Source organism: Chiroxiphia lanceolata, chromosome 29 (assembly GCF_009829145.1).
Source record: "Chiroxiphia lanceolata isolate bChiLan1 chromosome 29, bChiLan1.pri, whole genome shotgun sequence".
Lineage (NCBI taxonomy): Eukaryota > Metazoa > Chordata > Aves > Passeriformes > Pipridae > Chiroxiphia > Chiroxiphia lanceolata.
In genome coordinates, this window is record NC_045665.1 from 1,162,868 (window position 1) to 1,181,163 (window position 18,296).

An 18,296-nucleotide genomic window follows, 5' to 3' on the forward strand; every position below is an offset into this window, starting at 1 on the left:
GCAAATCCTTTGGGGGAGCATTTTTGAGATAATTATGTGCTTTTTTTTGGGGGTGGGTTTAGTTGTTCGGTTGGGGTTTTTTTTCCATTTTAATTAATTTACAAACACCTGAAACTACAGCACGGCACGACAGAGCTACGGGGGGGGGGGCCGGGGGGGCCCCAAGGACCAGCTACACCGAGGGGGGGACAAAGCACACGGGGGGGGGGGCTGCTCAGAACGGGGGGGCTGCCCTGGGAAGGGGGGGCTGTGGGGGGCTCTGACCGACCCTAGGGGGTTGATCTGGGGGGGGGGGAACAGCATTGGGGACCCCCTGAACCCCAGTTTCTTATAGGAGGGGGGCACAGCACTGGGAACCCACCCTGAACCCCGATTCTTTTTTGGGGGGGGTGTGGGGGGGTGTTTGTGCTTTGCAAACCGCTGGTGGTTTTGGGCTGGGGGGGAGGGGGAAAGAGGGGAGTTAAAAGAGGGTGTAGGGAGATATGGGGGTTCAGGAAGGGAAACAGGGCTGGGAGGAGGGAAAAGGGGGTGCAAGGAGCTCCCCTCACCCACACCTCCCCCCCCCAAGAGGGAAAATCCTTTAAAAATCAGTTAAAAATCACTAACTGGCAGTTTTGGGGATCCCCCCACTGGATCCCAAAATGACACCAAGGACTAGGGGACGTGGCCAGGGGGGGACTGTGCTTTGCATCCCAAAAGTTGGGCACCCCAAAGCGGGGGCACCCCCGGAGGGGGGGGGAGGGTGTGTGCTTTAACCCTAAAAATGTTGGGCACCCCAAAGGGACCTGCACCCCAATATCCTGTGCCCCCTCCCCCCGGGGCACCCCAAGGGCTCTTGCACCTCAAAAGGCCACCCAGCCCCCCTTTCCCAGGGGACCCCCCCCAAAATCCTTGTGGGGACCTTGCTGGGTGCTCTCCCTGGGGATGGGGAAACTCAGAGCCTTCATCCTCCTCCTCCTCGGCTCAGCAGGGATTCAGGGGGTGCACAGGGCCTGTGTGTCCCCCCCTCCCCAAGGCTGGGGCCCCCCCAAACCCCACAGCCCCCCCCAGGAACGAGCAGCGACTCACAGAGGGGGTGACACCGAGAAAAGAAATGAGGGGGGGGCTCAGAGGGGTTTTGGGGGTCGTGGGGGGGGAGTTTGGGCAGTCGGGAGCGGGTTTGGGGGTCTCAGGGGGGAGCTTTGGGGGTGTCAGAAGGATCTGGGGGAGGGGGAAGGGGCCAAGTGCAAATGAAAAAGATCCCAAAATGCTCCAAGAAGACGTTTCACAGTGTCTAACGCGACTAATCCCGGGGGCACGGGGCGGGGGGAGAGGCTGGATTTGGGAGGGGGGGGGATACCCCGGGGAGGAGGAGGAGGAGGAGGAGGGGGCAAGGGGGGTGTTTCCCTCTCCCCCAGTCCCCCCCCATCACTGCAGGACCTGCCCCCGCGTCTCGGGCAGTTTGAGGGCCAGGGAGCTGCCGAGGGCCAGCGCGGCCGAGGCCAGGAGGATGGGCACGGCCTTGGTGATGCCCACGAAGGAGGTGAAGATGCTGATGCCCAGCACGGCCGCCAGCTTGCACAGCGCGTTCAGGAACCCGAACGCCGTCGTCCTGGGAGGGGCATGAGGGAATGGAGGGAGGGAGAGGTCGTGTGAGTGGGGGGAACCCCAAAACAGGCACCTGGAGCCCCGAAATGGGCGCCCAGCGTCCCGGAATGGGGACTCGGCACCCCCGAGGTTGGCACCCAGTGCCCCAAAACTGGCACCCAGTGTTCTGAAACCAGCGCCTGACACCCCGAACTGGGACTCAGCACCCCGAGATCGGCACCCAGTGCCCTAAAACTGGCACCCAGTGCCCCAAAACTGGCACCCAGTGTTCTGAAACCAGCACCTGGCACCCCGAACTGGGACTCAGCGCCCCGAGATCGGCACCCAGTGCCCTAAAACTCGCACCCAGTGTCCCAAAACTGGCACCTGGCACCCTGAACTGGGACCCGGCACCCCTGAGCTTGGCACCCAGTGCCCCGAAACTCACACCCAGTGTCCCGGAACTGCACCCTTGCACCCAAACCCTCACTCCTTGAACCCAAAACCCCTGCTCCTTGAACCCAAAACCCCTGTTCCTTGCACCCAAAACCTCCCTCCTTCCACCCAAAACCTCACTCCTTGCACCCAAAAACCTCCCTCCTTGCACCCAAAACCTCACTCCTTGCACCCAAAACTTCACTCTTTGCACCCAAAACCTCACTCCTTACACCCAAAACTACTCCTTGCGCCCAAAACCTCACTCCTTACACCCAAATCGACTCCTTGCCCCCAAAACCTCACTCCTTGCACCCAGCCCCGAGGCCCCACCTCTTGTCAGAGGGGTAGAGCTCCACGGTGAGCACGTCGAGCGCGTTCCAGGAGGCGATGCTGACCCCCCCAAAGAGGCAGAGCAGGGCGATCATGGCCGACTCGCTGTTCCCAAAGGACAGGAAGAAGCAGCTGACGCAGGACATGACGCTGGAGCCGGCTGGGGGGACACAGGGACACGTCAGGACAGTGGGGACACTGAGGCAGGGGGTGGGAGGGTCGCCAAGGGGGGAGGGAGGGTGGGGGTGGCACACCCAGGAGGGTCCCCAAGGGGGAAATGGAGGTGGGATGATTGATCAAGGTAGGAGGTTAAGAAGGTTCCCAAGGGGTGATGGAGGTGGGGGATGATTCACCAGGATTGTCCCTGAGGGGTGATGGAGGTGGGGGATGAGCCACCAGGATTGTCCCCAAGGGTGATGGAGGTGGGGGATGATCCACCAGGATTGTCCCTGAGGATTGATGGAGGTGGGGGATGATCCACCAGGATTGTCCCCAAGGGTGATGGAGGTGGGGAATGATCCACCAGGAGGGACAGGGCTTAGGAAGGTCCCCAGGAGATCAACAGAGATGGGGGTGACTCAGCAGGTGGGAGGGGGATCAGGAACATCCCCAAGGGGTGATGGAGGTGGGGTGACCCACCAGGGTGGTCCCCAAATGGGGATGGAGATGGGGTGACCCGGCAGGTGGGGTGGGGGCTCAGGAAGGTCGAGAGCAAGTTTGGGCTGGAAGGCACCTCAAGGACCCTCAAGAGCACCTCCCACAGACCGGGCTGCCCCGTCCAGCTCGACCCTGGCTGTCTCAGGGGAGGGGTCACCCCCCAGACCCTCCCCCACGGGGTGCCCCCCCCTGCCCACCCAGCATGCGCAGGCGGCCGATCTTGTCCATGAGCAGGGCCGAGACGATGTTCCCGGGGAGCACGGCCAGGGTGCCCAGGAAGCTGACGAAGTAGATCATGTAGGCGTTGTTGTCGTCGCTGAAGTCCAGCTGGCAGCCCTCCTTGTTGTGCAGGAACGTGCTGTTCACCACCCGGCTGTTGATGAACTTGTACTCAAAGAGATCTGGGGGGGGAGAGGGGGACATGGGGTCGCTCTGTCTGCACGGCCCCCCCGGGCACCTTCCTGATCCCCTCCCGCCTGGTGGGTCACTCACACCTCCATCACCCCCTTGGGGACCACCCTGGTGGGTCACACAACGTCTGTCATGCCCTGGGGACCATTCCGAACTCCCCTCCCACCTGCTGGGTCACCCCGTCTCTGTCACCCCTTGGGGGTCTTGTGGGTCACCCCAACTCCACCATCCCCTTGGGGACCTCCCTGACCCCCCCTCTCCAACCTGGTGGACCCCTCCCAAACTCCATCAGCCTCCTGGGGACCCCCCTGGGGGGTCACCTCCCCTCCACCCCCACCTGTGTTGTAGAAGACAGTGGAGATGAAGGTGCAGTTCTTGAAGAAGGTGTTGCTGGAGGTGATGTCCTCGAAGTAACACTCCTCGAAGAGCGAGTCCTCGAACGTCACCGACTTCATCTTCAGCCCGATGAACCTGCGCGGCGGGACGGGAGGGAGATCCTACCACTACCCCCCTGCTCCTGAGCCCCAAGCTCGGCCCTCCCAGGCTCAGCCCCCCCAACCTCCACTCACTTGTCGTTGAAATACTCGCCGCCACGGTGCACCTGGTTCTCCAGGGTGAAGTTGAAGGTGAAATGTCGAACCTTCTCGCGCGTGAAGAGCTTGGTGCGCGAGGCGTACTCGATGCTCTGCAGGTGCTTGATCATGTCGGGGAACCACACGGTGAGCCCGTAGTAGCTGTGGGGACAGGGGTGAGCGGGCACTGCCAGCCCAGGGCTCCCAGTGCCAGCCTGTGCCATCCCAGTGCCAGCCTGTGCTATCCCAGTGCTACTCATCCCATCTCATCCCACCCGGTGCTGCCAGCTCCATCTCAGTCCCAGCCCAGAGCTCCCAGTACCAGTCTGGTGCTATCCCAGTTCTGGCAGCTCCATCTCAGTGCTACCTGGCTCCATCTCAGTCCAGGCCCAGTGCTGTCTGTCCTGGCTCAGTGCTGCCTAGTACCATCCCACCCCATCCCATCCCATTCCATTCCAGTCCCATCACAGTGCTGTCCATCCCATCCCATCCCATCCCATTCCATTCCATTCCAGTCCCATCCCAGTGCTGTCCATCCCATCCCATCCCATCCCATCCCATTCCATTCCAGTCCCATCCCAGTGCTGTCTATCCCATCCAATCCCATTCCAGTCCCATCCCAATGCTGTCCATCCCATCCCAGTGCTGTCCATCCCATCCCATCCCATCCCATCCCATCCCATCCCATCCCATCCCATCCCATCCCATCCCATCCCATCCCATCCCATCCCAGTGCTGTCCATCCCATCCCATCCCATCCCATCCCATCCCATCCCATCCCACCCCCCAGCACCTGAAGGACATGGTGAACCACACCGCCATCATCATCAGCGTCACGCGCCGGAACTCGGGCGCGAAGCACTGCTGGAAGTTGCTCCAGACCTGTGAGGGGACGTGGGAGGTGATGGGGACATGGGAGGTGGCGGGGACGTGGCGGGTGACAGGACAGGGGGGCCGCGGGGACCCCCGGGCAGCTCCAGCCTCACCTGCTGCGACAGGTTGAGGCATCGGACGAGCCAGCGCCGGTACCATGTCCCGGTGTCCGACTGGATCTCGATGAGCTCGTCCTCCCGCTTGATGGTCTTGATGTGTGTGACCTGGGGGGGACAGTTTGGGGACACCGGGAAGCACCAGCCTTGGCCCCACCCCACCTTTTACCTCAATTTTCCCCTACTGGGCACTGCTTTTATCCCAGAGCTGGGAATTGCAGCCCCTGCTCCTGGAGGAGCCCCCCCTCCCACCTTGGGGTGCTGGGGACCCCGGGGCCCAGCCCTTGGGGGGTCCTTACCGAGAAGACTCTCTCGGGGTGGCCCTTGGCCCTCATGTTGGTGTCGTGGACCTGCTTCAGCACCATCCAGGCCTCATCGTGCTTCCCGTTCTGTGAGGCAGCACCGGGTCACCCCGGGACACCCCGGACACGGACACGGACATGGACACGGACATGGACATGGACATGGACCACCCCCCTGCAGTCCCTGACTGGGTCCCACCACCCACCTGGGTCCTGCCACCCACTTGGGGGTCCTTGTGTGGGTTCCTCCACCGTCTTCATCACCTCCTTAATGTCCCACCACCCGCCCGGGGTCCCTGGCTGAGTCCCATCACTCACTCCGGAGGGTTCCTGCCCAGGCCCTACTGCCCCCCGGGTGTCCCTCTCTGGGGTCCTCCATCTCCACCACCCACCTGGGGGTCCCTACCCGAGTCCCCTGATCTCTACCATCTCCCTGGGGATCGCTTCCTAGGTTCCCCCATCTCCACCACCTTCCTGGAGTTCCTGGGTGTGTTCCATCACCCACCTGGGGGTCCCTGCTCGAGTCCCCCTATCTCTACCACCCCCCTGGGTGTCCCCCTCTGGTTCCTCCAACTCCACCACCCTCCTGTGGGTCCCCACCCAAGTGCCCCACACACAGGAATCACTTCCTCAGTTCCCCCATCCCTCCACACTTGGGGTCCCTGATGCACCCCCAGCCCCCCTCCCGGGCCACTGCCGTGCCCCACCCCGTGCCCTCCCACCTCCAGGTAGAAGCGGGGGCTCTCGGGCATGGTGGTGAGTGCCCCGATGGCGAAGACCGAGGGGAAGGCGCAGACGAGCACGAAGACCCTCCAGCTGTGGAACTGGTACGCGGAGCCCATCTGGAAGCTCCAGCCTGCGGGGACGGGACGGGACACGATGCTGGGGCTGAAACCCGGCGAGCCCCTCACGCTCCACCGGCCCGGGGGGTCCTACCGTAGTGGGGGATGATGGCCCAGGCCATGGCGGAGGCGTAGATGCCCCCGATCATCCAGAACATGCAGAGCCAGCTCAGGTGCTCCCCGCGCTTCTCCTGCGCCAGGAACTCCGAGAAGTAGGAGAAGACGATGGGGATGGAGCCGCCGATGCTGGGGACGGAGGGGAGCGGTGTCACCCCTGCCCCTGTGACCCCCCACACACGGGGGGAGCTTGACCCCACTCTGGGGGTCCCACGCGCGGCCGGGGCCCCCTTACCCCACGCCCGAGAGCAGGCGGCAGAAGAGGAAGGTGCCGTAGCCCTGGACGAAGGAGGAGAAGAAGGCGAAGACGCTGTTGACGGAGAGGGAGATGAGGAGGCACTGCCTTCGGCCCAGCCGGTCGGCCAGCCCGCCCCACACGAACGCGCCCACCATCATGCCCAGGTACACGATGAGTCCTGGGGAGGGGGACACGCGGAGAGGTCACTCCCGGGGCACTCAGGGACCTGTGCCCCGAGTCACCGGGCAGAGGGGGACGGCGTTGGCAGGGACCCCCTCCCTGGGACACCTGGGTGCCCTTGCAGGGAGGGGACAGAGCCCCGTGTGTGAATGGGGGGTGAGAATTGTCTCCCTGCTCTGCTTGGGGGGGGGGCAGAGGTGCCTCCAGGACCCCCACACCCAGCCCCTCCCCCTATGCTGAGTTTGCCAGGTCTCTCAGGGACACGGGGCACCAGTAACCCCTGGGTTTGGGGGGGTGTCAGGCTGTGGTGGGCACCACAGAGAAGTGGGAGGAGGCAGCCTATCAATGCAGCCCTTCACAGCCCCCCTAAACCCACTTATCAGCACCCACTTATCAGCCCCAGTCCATGAGTTCACACCCCCCAACCCTCTCTCCCCATTGCTCAGGTGAGGACCAATGTGGGACTGAGAGGAGGAGGACAGTGGGAGCCCTGTGCCCAGGGGGGTCCTGTGTCCTTCCTTGTCCCCACATCCCTTCCTAGAGACCCCACATCTCCACGTCCTCGTGGCCCCCACATCTTCCTGTGTCCCCCCATACCCCCTATGCCCTTCCCCATCTCCAACCCTTCATCCCCTCACCCCCCTGTGCCTCTCTGCCCCCCCCATGTCCCCATGTCCCCCCCCATCCTGTGTGTCTCTCGGTACCCCCATGTCCCCATGTCCCCTCCCATCCTGTGTGTCTCTCTGAACCCCCATATCCCCTCACCCCCCTGTGCCTCTCTGCCCCCCCATGTCCCCATATCCCCCTCCATCCCGTGTGTCTCTCTGAACCCCCATATCCCCTCACCCCCCTGTGCCTCTCTGCCCCCCCATGTCCCCATGTCCCCCCCATCCTGTGTGTCTCTCTGAACCCCCATATCCCCACAGTCCCCCATGGACTACCCCACATCTCTCCACATCTCCCAGTGCCTCTCCACGTCCCACTGACCCTCCTGTCCCCCCGTGACTCCCCCAGATCCCCCCCCCGTGCCCGCCCCTCCTCACCCAGCATGCCCTTGTTGGAGTCGGAGAGGCACATGTCCTTCTCGGCGCTGGGCAGGACGAAGCCCACCACGAAGACCTCGACGCCGTCGGCCATGAGGGCCAGGCCCAGGACGAAGTAGAGGGTCCACTGGAAGCGGCCGTGGCCGCACTCCTGCAGGATGAGCTCGTACTGCTGCGCCAGCTCCTCGCGGTCCTTCCGCCGCTGCCCCTCGCTGTCGTCGAAGGCGCCGGTGGCCGTGGCGGCCCCCAGGCGCTCCCCCCCCTTCAGCGACTCTTGCCGGGGGATCCCCTGGTACTCGCCCTCGTAGATCTCGTCCTCCTCGTCGTGGCCCTCGGTGGCGTCGCTGGACGCCCCCTCCTCCTCGTTGGCCCCCTCGCCCCCCCGGTAGTAGCCGTCCTGGGGCGCGTAGTCCTCGTCGTCCTCCTCCTCCTCGAAGCGGGAGTAGGAGCGCCGGGTGTACTCGTCCTGCACGCGGTCCATGCCCCGGCTCACCTTCTTGGCCGCCTGCTTCTTCACCTCCTTGGCGATGTCCTTGGCGCCGCGGATGAACGCCGTCCGGTCCCGGAACGACTCGTCCATGGCGCCGGCGGGATGGGACGGGACGCCGGCGTGGAAATGGGGAGGGGTCTCTTGCGTCGGGGGCTGCGCCCTCAGGCCCGGGATGGGGGGAGATGGGTGATGGTGCTACCCATCCGTGGGAGGGGGCGTGGGGGGACCCAGGACACCGGCCCGGACCTGGGGAGCCCAGACACAACCAGGGCTGTGTTAAGAGTGGCAACAGCCCCACATCCCACCTCCCAACTTTTTTCTTGTCTCAGATGGAAACAGGAGGATTTGGGGGGACCCCCCATCCCACAGTGAGGGGAGGTTGTCACCACAGGGCACAGCAGGAGCTGGGGTGGGGGCAGGCTGGTGGACACTGGTTCCATGCCAGCCCCTGCCCCTTAGGTGCCCCCTCCCCTCACTTGGGGGAATCCCAGCTCCCACAGTCCACTGGGACCCCCCCAGCACCCCTGGATCCATCTTTTCCACATCCATTCCAAAGGACAGAGGGAGCTGGGGGGGCATCACTGCCCCCGAGTACCCCCAGTCAATCCCCCTGGATTGTGAGTCACCCCAAAAACGTGGCCATCAGCAGACCTGAAGGAGCCCCCTATTTCCTTGGGCACCACAGGATGGAGCGGCACCAGAGGGACAGGGAGGGGACCAGCCCCAAGGGCATAGGGGTCCCCAAACCCTCCCAGCACTACCAGTGCCCGAGGTGGGGGCCTCAAGGAGACAGGCTTGGGACTTGGGGGGGTCCCTTGAGAGACAATGACCCGGCCACATCCCTGGCTCCGACCCAGCACCACGTGTACTGGGCCACATTCCTGCAGAAGCTTCCAGGCAGGATTTACTCTGGGAGACGCAGGCAGAGGTTGACTTGGGGAGCAGGGGGTTGGAGGCACCCCAAGTGCCCCAGGGTCCAGCCCTGGGGGGGGAGAGGGGGCACCCAGATACCTGAAGGGTGGCACCTCCCTGTGTCCTCATACCCTGTCCCCCTTCCCAGCCCAGCGACTCCCCCCGGCCGTGCAGAGCCCAGCTCAGCTCGTGACAGGGATGGACCCGCAGCCCCCCAGCCCGACGCTGCTGCCCCGGCCGCGGGGGCCGGCGTGACCCCCCCAAAGTGCTATTTTTATCCCCGGCCAGGCGGGAAGGAGCTGCGGGCAGAGGGAAGGAGCTGCGGGCGAGGGACGCAGCCGGCGCCGTGTCCCCCCTCCCCGAGCGAGGGGACAGGGCACGCGGGGACGCTAAATTTAGCCCTTCGGAAACCCCGTGAGGGGGGGGTGCTGCGGCAAGGCCCGGGCCCCCCTTCCCTAGCGGAGCTGGGCAGGTGATTTCACAGGATAAAATGGCAAATTCCCCCCTGCTCTCTGCTCCGGCCGGGGGAAGCCCCCGCTCCCCTCCCCGGGGGTCCCGCGGGCCCCCCGAGGCCCCTGGAAGGGGCCGATCCACGGCCAAGGTCATTTTTCTCCGGCCGGGTTGGCGGTTCCCTGCGGAGGCTCCCGATGCGGGGCCGGTGTTTCACGGAGCGGGAGGTATCGGGGGCTGGGAGAAGGAATCGGGGATCAGGGAGAGGCCAAGTGCGCGGTGAGGAAGAGGATGGGCCGGGGAGCAAGGTCACCGCGGGCTCCGTGACGGAGAAGCGGCCCCAGGAGCCGGGGAGCCTCGAGCGGCCGAGCCGACGGCAGGAGCCGGCGCCGGATGAGATCAAGGGTTTGATGCCACGAGGAAACCAGAAATCCCACAGACCGCAGCCCCCCGAAATGCAGGAGCCGGGGGGAGGAGGTGTCCCCCAAAAATGCCCGTCACGGGGGCAGAACGTGCCGCTGGCCCTGCGGCCCCGTCCTGGCGTTGGTCAGAGCCGACACCGCCAGCCCTGGACAAGGTTATCGGACCTGGATCCGGCTCCTCCTGCCGCGCATCCGAGCGGAGCCGGGGGTCGGTGCAGCCACGCACCCCAAAACCCCCGGGGGTCCCACGCTGGGGGTCTGTGTCCCCCTCCCCCCCCCCGCAGCCCCCAGCCTCCCTGCAGAACGCCAGGAACATGGCGACAAGGGGAGAGTTTTAAATCGCCCGTGTCCAAGGTCACCCCCCAACTACCCCAGTGCCACCCCCTCCCCAAAAACCCGCCGGTCCCCCCCCACTCCCATCCCTGCGGCGGATTCCCGATCCCCTCTGGCTGCTCCCCGGCCGCAGGACGGCCCGGGGGGATGACAGGAGCCCCCGACCACGCACATCCAAAGGCAAACCCGGGCTCCAGGAGAGGTTTTCCAGGACAAAATGGCCACAGCAAGTGGGAAGGAGAAGCCGAACCCCGAATCCATCATCGCTGAAGGCCGATTAACGCCGTGGGGAGGGGAGGTGGGGTATAAACCCGTTTTGTTCCCCCTTTACCTGGCTCAGTCCTCGCCCCGCTCCAGCTCCAGCTCCCTCCCGACGCCGGCGAGGAGGAGGAAGGTGCTCCGGCGAGGAAGGATGCTCGGGAAGGGATACGGCGAGGAAGGAGGATGCTCCGGCAGCGACACGGCGCGACAGCAGCTCCCGGGTACCAGCGCTACCGCCGCAGCCTCCGCCGCACACACGGAGCGCTGGGAGAGTCCATCGGCGCAGCCCCGGGAAGGGAGGGATCAGCCACGGCACGCGGATACCGGGGGGGCTCGGCGGGAGGGGGGGGCTCGCCCCTACCGAGGGGGGGGGGTGCGATGGATCCCCCGGGATGCGCACGGGGAGCTCCCGCGGGATCGGGGCTCCCGGGATGGAGCCGCTGGGATGGAGCCGCTCCGGAGGCTGCCGATGGCGGGGAGCGGGGTGGTGGGCACGGGGGGCACGAGCCCGCGGCCCCCCCGGATCCCTCGGTGAGGCTCAGCCCCCCCCCTCCGCCCCCCGCCGCCCCCCGCCCCCGGCACGGCTGAGTCACGGCCTCCGCGGGGCTGGATCGGGATTTTTTGGGATCAAATCGTCCCCGCCCGGGCTCGCCAGACCCGGCCCCTCTGCTGCGACACGACACGAACGGCCCCCGAGGGATTTTTTTTTTTTTAGGGGAGGGGGGGGAGCTACGGCCGGGAGGGCACAGCGAGGTCTGGAATTCCCAAATCGAACCTCTTTCCCCACGGATCGCTTCCCGAGGATTGGAAACTGGGACCCCCAGTGCTCCAGCCCCACTCCCCCTGGGGCTCTGGGGTGCTGGTTGCTACTGGACCCGGCTGAGTTCGGGGTTGGGGGTCCTGGGGTCCCCACAGTGAGCAGGGATGGGGGGGGTCCTCCCAGAAGCAGGATCTTCCCTGATCCCCCTCCACTCACATCCCAGTGTACTCAAAGCCCCCTCCTCCTGCATCCCAACATTCCCAGAGCCCCAGCCTTCCCTAAAATCCCTCTCCCTGCATTCCATGCAACGAGCTGATCCAGTCTCAGCATCCAGGATGTCAATCCCCAAGCCCCACAATCCATCAGGATCCAGCAGGATCAGCACTTCCCCTCTCAGACTGGAAAACACGGACAGGGACCAGTCCACACCAGCAGCACCAGCACAGGGGAGGATTTAGGAACCCAAGAGCCAAGAAATAGTGGTGATGTTACTGGAAACAACCCCAAAAGGGGGATGGAGCTGCAGGGCGAGGCCGGGAGCAGGGCAGGATGCCCGCTTGGGATCAGGGCTGTGCCCTCGGGAGATCACAGGCCCAGAGAGTCCCTGGGGGCAGCTCAGCCCCAGGGGGGAGCGTGTCCCATGTCCTCGGGCTCCTGGTGACTCATGTGCCACTGTCACCACCGAGCTCCTGTCCCCGCCCTGTGTCCCTGCTCCACTCACACTCAGCCCCGGGGCTTCTTGTGGATCATGGGAGGAACAGTCTTGGCAGCAGCCAGGGAATGGCTCCTCCTTGGGAATGTTTGGCAGGGCCTGAAAACCCGGGGGGGGGGTGAGATACAGCTGGGGGGAGTGGGATAAAAACAGGGGGATGGTGACATAAAATAGGGGGAAAGGGATAAAAGCAGGGCTGACAATGGGATACAGCTGGAGGGAAGAGGGGATGTAACTGGGAATGATGGGACAAAACCAGAGGGGGTGACAGGATAAAACTGGGGTGACAGTGGGGTAACACCAGGGGAGAAGGGGATGATGGAAGCCAACAGTGCCCTCTCCCTCCTCACAGCTTCCCAAATCCTTCTCATCTCCAGGTCCTGCTCTGACACCTCCTCATGGTGCTGAATAAATGAGGAAAGGGCGGGGAAGTGCAAAGCCATCCTTTCCCTCCCCTCCCAGCCCAACAGCTTCACCACCAGTTAGGACCATCCCAAAACCACAGGAAAACCAGCTGTGAGCAATCCCAACCCAAGATCCCATAGCTCATTCCCCTCCTGAGGGAAGGGATGTGGCAGGGACTCAGCAGAGTGGGATTCATCCCAAATCCCTCCTCTGAACATCTCTGTCTCTGGGATGAGTGTCCCAGGCTCTGAGGGCGGCCACCACCCCTCAGCTGGTGACAAACAGGCAGAGCCTCGTCCCCAATCCAGGGACCCCCTCGGTTCCCAAATCCTTTATTTGCCGGCGGGCGGCCGCTGCTTTCCGTACAAAACCAACAAATCTGGTAAAAAGGAGCTCGGAAAAGCTGCCAGGGAGAGAGAAACGGGAGGAGGTGGAGGGAAAGTGAGGAAAACCAACAACACTATAAAAAAAACCAGGAGGGGAAAGTGGTGGGGGCAAGGACGGAGGGGAGGGACACCCCCAGCCCCCCCCAGGAGTGGGAATGTTGGTCCGAGGGGGCCGGGAAGGCCGAGGATGGAGGCAGAGGGTCCCGAGTGGGGTGGGGGGGCTGCCCCCCCTCTCAGGGCAGGGGTCCCCGCAGGGGCCCGCGGGGGGGCACCCCGGGGGGTCTCTGTGCCGGCCGTGGGGGCAGCGGGACCCTCTGGTATCCATAGGGGGGGGGCCGGGGGGGCCCGTTGTAGCCGTGGGGCGGCATCAGCGGGGGGGGCCCGCGGAGCCCGTGGTGCGGCAGCGGCCCGGGGTGACCTGTGGGACAGAGGGGGGGTCAGCGCCTGGGGGGGGAGAGGCAGTGCCCCCCAAACCCCCCCAACCCACCCCAGGGGGTCCAGAGACCCCAGGGGTGCCCCTCAAACTCCCCCAACCCCCCCCCACCATGAGTGCTCCCCAAAATCCCCCTGTGGGTGCCCCCCCAAGCCCTCCCTGCCCCGTGGGTTCCCCAGATCCCCCCGGAGCAGATCCCACTCACCCATGGGTGATCCAAAGTGCGGCCCCCGGGGTGGGAGCCCCATTGGGGGGGGTCCTGGGTGGGGCATTCCCGGGGGGGGCCGAGGGGGTGGCTGCCCTCCGGAGCCCGGGGGTCCCGGGTGGTGCTGGCCCATCCCGGGAGGTCCGTGGTGCACCTGCATCGGCGGCATTCCTGGGGGGACAACGGAGTTAGGGGTGCAGGGAAGCAGGGAAGCAGCTCCTGGCACCCCCAAGGGGGTTGGAATTCCAGCTGGGTCTGGGCAGTGAGGGATGCAGAGGGGCTTCTGCTGCCGAAAAGGGGGTTAAAGAGGAGGGAACACGAAGCCAACAGCGAGAGGAAAGGGCTTGGATGCAAGTGTGTGGGAAAAGAGATGGAATAGAAAGTGTGTGTGGGAAAAGAGATGGGATCCTGTGTGTGTGCAGCCCTGGGACAGCGAGGAATCACCATCCTTGGAGATTCTGGACAAGCTCTCAGAGCAAACTGGTGCTGGAACCCGCCCTGCCCCGACTGAGGAAGCCAGAATCCCCCCCAAAACCTGCTTTTTCTCAATTATCCCATTTTATCTTGTTGAAATAAAGTCCAACAAACTGATTCCTTCCTCCCCGTGGGAAGCTCCAGTGCCCGGTTTTCCCTCTCCGGGTGTAATTGGCTCCGCTCAGGCCCCGCCACCATCTGCTCCCGGCACGGATCACACAAAGCTCCCTAATCAGGGCAGCTCCGGAGCCACAGGATCAAACAAATCCCAGAGAATCATTAAATTGCACATTTCACAAAATCGGGGCTTTTGAACCCGGAGCTGAGGAGCAGCCACGGCTCCTTCCCGGGGCCACGGGGCCAAACTGGAATCAGGGAAACAACTTGTTTCCTTGAATTATTAATCCCTAAATTAGGTCTTGCCTTCCTTCCCTGCATCCCTGCCTTCCTTCCCTGCATCCCTGCCTTCCTTCCCTGCATCCCTGCCTTCCTTCCCTGCATCCCTGCCTTCCTTCCCTGCATCCCTGCCTTCCTTCCCTGCATCCCTGCCTTCCTTCCCTGCATTCCTGCCTTCCTTCCCTGCATCCCTGCCTTCCTTCTGTGCATCCCTGCCTTCCTTCTGTGCATCCCTGCCTTCCTTCCCTGCATCCCTGCCTTCCTTCCCTGCATCCCTGCCTTCCTTCCCTGCATCCCTGCCTTCCTTCCCTGCATCCCTGACTTCCTTCTGTGCATCCCTGCCTTCCTTCCCTGCATCCCTGCCTTCCTTCCCTGCATCCCTGCCTTCCTTCCCTGCGTCCCTGCCTTCCTTCCCTGCGTCCCTGCCTTCCTTCCCTGCATCCCTGCCTTCCTTCCCTGCATCCCTGCTTTCCTTTCCTTGCATCCCTGCCTTCCTTCCCGTGTCCCTTCCTCCCCACGTCCCCCCCTCCCTGCATCCCACACCTTCCCAGCTCAAGGAAACCAGCCCCCCTCTCCCTGCCCAGGCGCCTCCCAGAATGCCACGACTTCCTAAATTCCCCAAATCCTTCGGAAATCCCGCAGGGCCCCCCTCCATGATTGGAGGGGGGATCCCCTCACCCCCCACCACAACGGAAGCAGATCCCCACTCCCGGCCCCACTCCCAGCCCCATTCCCGGCCCCATTCCCGGCCGGATCCGTACCTGGGTGGTGCATCCCGCCGGGTGGGAAGGGGTGTGGGTGGGGTGGGTGCCCTCCTGCCGGGGCAGCCCCCGAGGGGGGTCCAGGGGCTCCGGCGCCCGGTGGCATCGGCGGGGGGGGCATGGCCGGGGGCATCCCGGGGGGCAGCGCCCCGGGCGGCGGCACCGGCGGCGGGAACGAGCCGGGGGGAGGCAGGCCTGGAATACACAGAGGGAATTTGGGGAAGGAGAAACACCCCCCCCCAGCCAGAAAAACACGGGGAAGGGAATCGGGAGAGTCCTGGGAGCCCCGAGCCCCCCATGTGACTGTGACCCACCCTCACAGCCCCCAGCCCCACCTCCCACCCACCCGGGGGGGGTGACCCCTAAGCCCCAGGGTGGTGAAGTCACCCCAAACCCCCCATGTGACCATGACCCCCCCAGTGTCACTGTCAACCCCCTCATGTGACCCTCCTAGGCCCCCAGCCCCACATCTCATTCACCTGGGGGGTGACCCCTGGGCCCCAGGGTGGTGAAGTCACCCCAAACCCCTCACATGACTGTGACCCCCTCCAATGTCACTGTCACCCCCCTCATGTGAGTGTGACCCCCTCCCAGGGCCCCCAGCCCCACATCTCCCCCACCTGGGGGGGTGTTCTAAACCCCCCACGTGACCATCACCCCCCGCCAAAACCCCCGAGGTAGTGAAGTCACCCTGAATCTTCCATGTCACCATGACCCCCCCCAATGTCACTGTCACCCCCTTCATGTGACCATGACCCCCTCAAAGCCCCCAGCCCCACATCTCATCACCTGGGGGGGGGGGTGACCCCTGAGCCCCAGGATGGTGAAGTCACCCCAAACTCCCCATAGGACCATGACCCCCTCAGGGCCCCCAGACCCACATCTCACCCACCTAGGGGGGTGACCCCTGGGCCCCAGGGTGGGGTGTCACCGTGACCCCCCCAATGTCACTGTCACCCCTCCATGTGACCATGACCCTCCCAATGTCACTGCCACCCCCCTCATGTGACCGTGACCCCGTCAGGACCCCAGCCCTGCACCTCACCCACCTGGGGGGGTGACCCCTGAGCCCCAGGGGGGTGACCCCCTCAATGTCACTGTCACCCCTTCAGGATCCCAAGCCCCACATCTCACCCACCTGGGGGGGGGGTGACCTCCTCAATGTCACTGTCACCCCCTCAGGACCCCCAGCCCCACATCTCACCCACCTGGGGGGGTGACCCCTGAGCCCCAGGGGGTGACCCCCTCAATGTCACTGTCACCCCCTCAGGACCCCCAGCCCCGCACCTCACCCACCTGGGGGGGAGTGACCCCCTCAACGTCACTGTCACCCCCTCAGGACCCCCAGCCCCACACCTCACCCACCTGGGGGGGTGACGCCGGGCCCCAGCGCGGTGACCACGGGCGTGGGCACCGAGGGGGGCGGGGGGGCGTCGGCGAAGAGCTGGTGGGGGCGGTCGGCCTGCGAGAGCGGGTTCTGCGCCGCCAGCAGCCGCTCGGCGGCCGAGCCGTGCCGCTCGCCCTTGGAGTCCTTCTTGAAGGCGTAGGACACGGTGATGGGCCGGTTGCACAGGTACTGCCCGTTCATGGCCTCGATGGCCGCGTCCGACGCGTCGAAGCTGGCGAAGTTGATGAAGGCGTAGCCCTTGGAGTTGCCCGTGTCGGGGTCCCGCATGATCTTGGGGGTCTGCAGGATGACCCCGAAGGCGCTGAAGGTGTCGTAGAGCAGCTTCTCGTCGATCTCGGGGTCCAGGTTGCCGATGAAGATGTTGGCGCCCACGTCCAGGTTCTTGTTGTGGGCGGAGGCCTTGTTCACTCGGATGGGTTTCCCGTACAGCTTGATCATGTTCATGATCTTGATGGCGTAGTCGGCGTCCTCCTCGCTCAGGAACTCCACAAACCCATACCCTAGGGGACCCCAAAGGGCTCAGGGGGGAACCCAATGGGTCTTCAGGAGAGGGGTGACCCCCCACCCCCTACTTGATCTAAATCTCGATTGACTCAAAATCCCATTTAATTATGGATTGGAACCCCCTCAATTTGATTTTAGCCCCACCTGACACTCCATTTCATCCCCACCTGATCTAAACCCCAATTGACTCAAACCCCCACTTAATTATGGATTGGAACCCCCTCAATTTGATTTTGGCCCCATCTGACACTTTACTCAATCCCTACTTGATCTAAACCCTGGGCCCCAAACACCCCCTGAGGGATGGAAGACGATCCCCCACTTTCCCCACCCCAATTCCACCCCCGGCTCTGCCCCCTGCTCAGGTCTGGAGGTCCCAGCCCCTCACTCTGCTGCTGGCCCGTGTCCCCCCACCCCCGGCTCTGCCCCCTCTTGGGATTTGCGGGGTCCCCGTTGGGATTTGGGGGGGTCTCTCACCCTGGTGCTGGCCCGTGACTCGGTCCTTGGGCATGTGCGTGTTGACCACGGGCCCGGCCTGCAGGAAGAGCTCCCAGAGCAGGGGCTCGCTGACCTTCTCGTCCAGGCCCCCCACGTACACCGTGGCATCTGTGGGAACGCAGGTCAAAGCCGTAAAACCTCGGGATAACGGGGGGCTCGGGGCTGGGCTCCCTCAAGTCAAAGCCCCCCGCAAACCTTCACCAGATCCCCGCTAATCCGCTCTTATTCAGGCGGCCACTCCAACCCCCCCTTTTCCCTCGGGACATCAGACCGCCCCCCCTATGTCCCCAGAGCCCCCCGGTGCCCTTCCCTCCACGTCCCCAGGGTCCTCCCGGTGCCTCCCCCCATGGTCCCAGTGCCCCCAGTGCCCCCCGTCCCCCTCCCCTTCCCACCCTGGTTCCTCTCCGAGATCGGCCCCGCCGCCATCTTGTCCCGCTCCCGCGCGCGCGGCGACGCACGCTCGTGACGTCACCGCGTCGCCCGCGGGGAGGCGGGCCGGAAGTGGCGTCCGGCGGGGAAGGCGCGGCGGCCATCTTGGGTGTGGGCGGGAGGGGCGGCCGGGCGGCAGCGCCCTTCCCGTCTGTCGCGATATCGCCCGCGACAGGCGACGGCAGCGCCATTGCCGTCTGTCGCGATGTTGCCCGCGACAGGCGACGGCAGCGCCCGCGTGGCCGGGAGAGAGCGCTCTGAGTGTCCGGGAGTGCTCAGTGCCAGGGGGTCCCAGTGTCGCGGGGCGGATCCCAGTGTCAGGGGATCCATCCCAGTGCCAGGAGATCCCAGTTCCAGGGGATCCCAGTGCCA

The 18,296-nt window shown here is 64.7% G+C and overlaps 2 protein-coding genes across 2 annotated transcripts; both read right to left on the reverse strand.

Annotated features, from left to right (window-relative positions):
• Positions 1-76: 76 nt before the first annotated feature.
• SV2A (synaptic vesicle glycoprotein 2A) lies at positions 77-11,098 on the reverse strand. Its single transcript, XM_032713223.1, has 13 exons — positions 10,624-11,098; positions 7,686-8,421; positions 6,460-6,640; positions 6,202-6,353; positions 5,988-6,121; positions 5,263-5,352; positions 4,961-5,071; positions 4,768-4,856; positions 3,972-4,136; positions 3,740-3,873; positions 3,189-3,392; positions 2,335-2,494; positions 77-1,591 (listed from the first exon to the last, which is right to left on the reverse strand). The coding sequence occupies exons 2-13, from the start codon at positions 8,263-8,265 to the stop codon at positions 1,408-1,410; spliced, it is 2,184 nt and encodes a 727-aa protein (XP_032569114.1). The 5' UTR covers positions 8,266-8,421; positions 10,624-11,098; the 3' UTR covers positions 77-1,407.
• Positions 11,099-12,728: 1,630 nt separating this feature from the next.
• On the reverse strand, positions 12,729-17,981 carry SF3B4 (splicing factor 3b subunit 4). Its single transcript, XM_032713285.1, has 6 exons — positions 17,888-17,981; positions 17,475-17,603; positions 16,451-16,993; positions 15,086-15,280; positions 13,455-13,625; positions 12,729-13,234 (listed from the first exon to the last, which is right to left on the reverse strand). Exons 1-6 carry the CDS (start codon positions 17,919-17,921, stop codon positions 13,050-13,052), a joined length of 1,257 nt encoding a protein of 418 aa, XP_032569176.1. The 5' UTR covers positions 17,922-17,981; the 3' UTR covers positions 12,729-13,049.
• Between the last annotated feature and the right edge of the window lie 315 nt (positions 17,982-18,296).

Coding starts and splice junctions, on each gene's coding strand:
- SV2A (XM_032713223.1), bottom strand. CDS start 8,265: ATGGACGAGTCGTTCCGGGACCGGACGGCGTTCATCCGCGGCGCCAAG. Junction 6,122..6,201: donor GGCCATCATCCCCCACTACG/GTAGGACCCCCC, acceptor CCGTCCCCGCAG/GCTGGAGCTTCCAGATGGGC. Junction 3,874..3,971: donor GGCGAGTATTTCAACGACAA/GTGAGTGGAGGT, acceptor CCCGCCGCGCAG/GTTCATCGGGCTGAAGATGA.
- SF3B4 (XM_032713285.1), bottom strand. CDS start 17,921: ATGGCGGCGGGGCCGATCTCGGAGAGGAACCAGG. Junction 17,604..17,887: donor GATCTCGGAGAGGAACCAGG/GTGGGAAGGGGA, acceptor GCGTTCCCACAG/ATGCCACGGTGTACGTGGGG. Junction 13,235..13,454: donor GCACTTTGGATCACCCATGG/GTGAGTGGGATC, acceptor TCTGTCCCACAG/GTCACCCCGGGCCGCTGCCG.